The 1393-nt window shown below is 44.7% G+C and overlaps 1 protein-coding gene across 1 annotated transcript; it reads left to right on the top strand.

Moving 5' to 3' along the window:
• Positions 1 to 269: 269 nt before the first annotated feature.
• Positions 270 to 854, top strand: LOC112343712. Its single transcript, XM_024667679.1, has 2 exons — positions 270 to 674; positions 724 to 854. Exons 1-2 carry the CDS (start codon positions 423 to 425, stop codon positions 826 to 828), a joined length of 357 nt encoding a protein of 118 aa, XP_024523447.1. The 5' UTR covers positions 270 to 422; the 3' UTR covers positions 829 to 854.
• The last annotated feature ends 539 nt before the right edge of the window (positions 855 to 1393 follow it).

The raw sequence follows: 1393 nt of genomic DNA, 5'->3' as shown, positions 1-1393 counted from the left end.
CAGGTGAGTGATCGAGCTTGTAATCGTTTTCTTGCAGTGCTGTGATGTCAAACAGCTTAGCTTGTTGTGACTGCCTTGTGTGTGGGAAGCAAACGCGGGAATGAACTTCTTGTCAGTTGCCATAGTTTGCTCTGTTTTGATTCAAGCAGGTTGATCGATGGTTTGTCTTGTCCAGATACTTGCCTGCCAAGTGGGAAGAAAAACTCGTTCTAGATGTCTTCCAGACACACTTCAGGTTCTTGTTTCATTTTCTTGTGGACTTCTTCTGCTCTTCTTGTTTGCGCATTGCAAGAGGCTCTTTGTGTTGAAAAAAACCTTGTTTTGTGTTATTTCGCAGAGACTGCACCATTGGACTTGTGCATGGATTTCTTTCTATCCAGTCCGAAGCTCGCTTATTGAATCTCCTCTTCAAGCCATATGCGATGGTGGAGCTAGGCAACTCGTCGTGGAAGCACTCTGGGAGGGTTAACTGGGAGAATGAAGACCTCCACACAATTACGGGATTGTCAGTGATTCATATGCTTCTTGCAGAAAACCAAGGAGGGCAAAACTGGTCGAAGCCAAGGGTCCGGGAGATTGCTTGTCCGAGCAACAGGTGGCCTGGTTTCTTATTCTCTCGGATGCCAGGCACGCTATGCATGAGCTCCTCGGCCTCCTCCAGCCCTCCAGACTTGGTGAGAACGTCCACAAGGCAATGGTTGAGATAGAATGACTCACTTGTAGCGCTATGCCTCGTGGAACATCGCTCACCTTAAAGGAAGGATTGCGTTCCAAGGAATCTGCTTTAGATTGGAAGATGAATGGCTGAATGTTTCCATTGGAATCTAACGATTGAGAAGATCTTCTTTCAAATAGATGTGATACGAACTCACTTCTGGTTTCTGTTTTTTCTCTTGCAGGCATAGTCATAACTGGTGGCATTTAGAGCTTTGTCATCTAGAGGGTGGTCCAGCTGAGAACGTGCTACGCATATTTGACACCCGTATATGGGGAGACCACGAAAGAGCTGAAAGGGATACATTTGCGGTAAGCTCTCTTAACAGAAAAATCCAACACTAAGTAATCAATAATGTGCAGGTGAGCTTAAACGCGTTGGAATTTTTGCTGTGTCTTCAAGTAAACAGATTTGGAGATCACATCACGAAGCTCTTTGTGGACAAGGTACGTGGGCTGGCGGCGATTTTTGAACTTATATTTTCCTTACTTTTTGTGTTTAGTCCACATGATTTTCTGGTCCTTTGGTCACTGGTTCAAAGCTCTTTATTGCAGAGGCCAAACAATTACTCTCATATTGAATCAACGGTGAGAAATGTTGTCAAAGTGACCTCACTCTGATTCTCATCAGAGCATAAACGATCGGTTCTACAGAGGAGATTCACCAAACGATAGCTCA

This window comes from Selaginella moellendorffii, unplaced genomic scaffold (assembly GCF_000143415.4).
Source record: "Selaginella moellendorffii unplaced genomic scaffold, v1.0 SELMOscaffold_185, whole genome shotgun sequence".
NCBI classification, from domain to species: domain Eukaryota; kingdom Viridiplantae; phylum Streptophyta; class Lycopodiopsida; order Selaginellales; family Selaginellaceae; genus Selaginella; species Selaginella moellendorffii.
The sequence above is the reverse complement of the archived record's forward strand: the minus strand, read 5'-3'. Positions and strand labels throughout refer to the sequence as shown.

Excerpts from the sequence above, each read along its gene's own strand:
- LOC112343712 (XM_024667679.1), top strand. The coding sequence starts at position 423 with ATGGTGGAGCTAGGCAACTCGTCGTGGAAGCACTCTGGGAGGGTTAAC. Across the intron at positions 675-723 it reads CCTCCAGCCCTCCAGACTTG|CGCTATGCCTCGTGGAACAT; the intron begins GTGAGAACGTCC and ends ACTCACTTGTAG.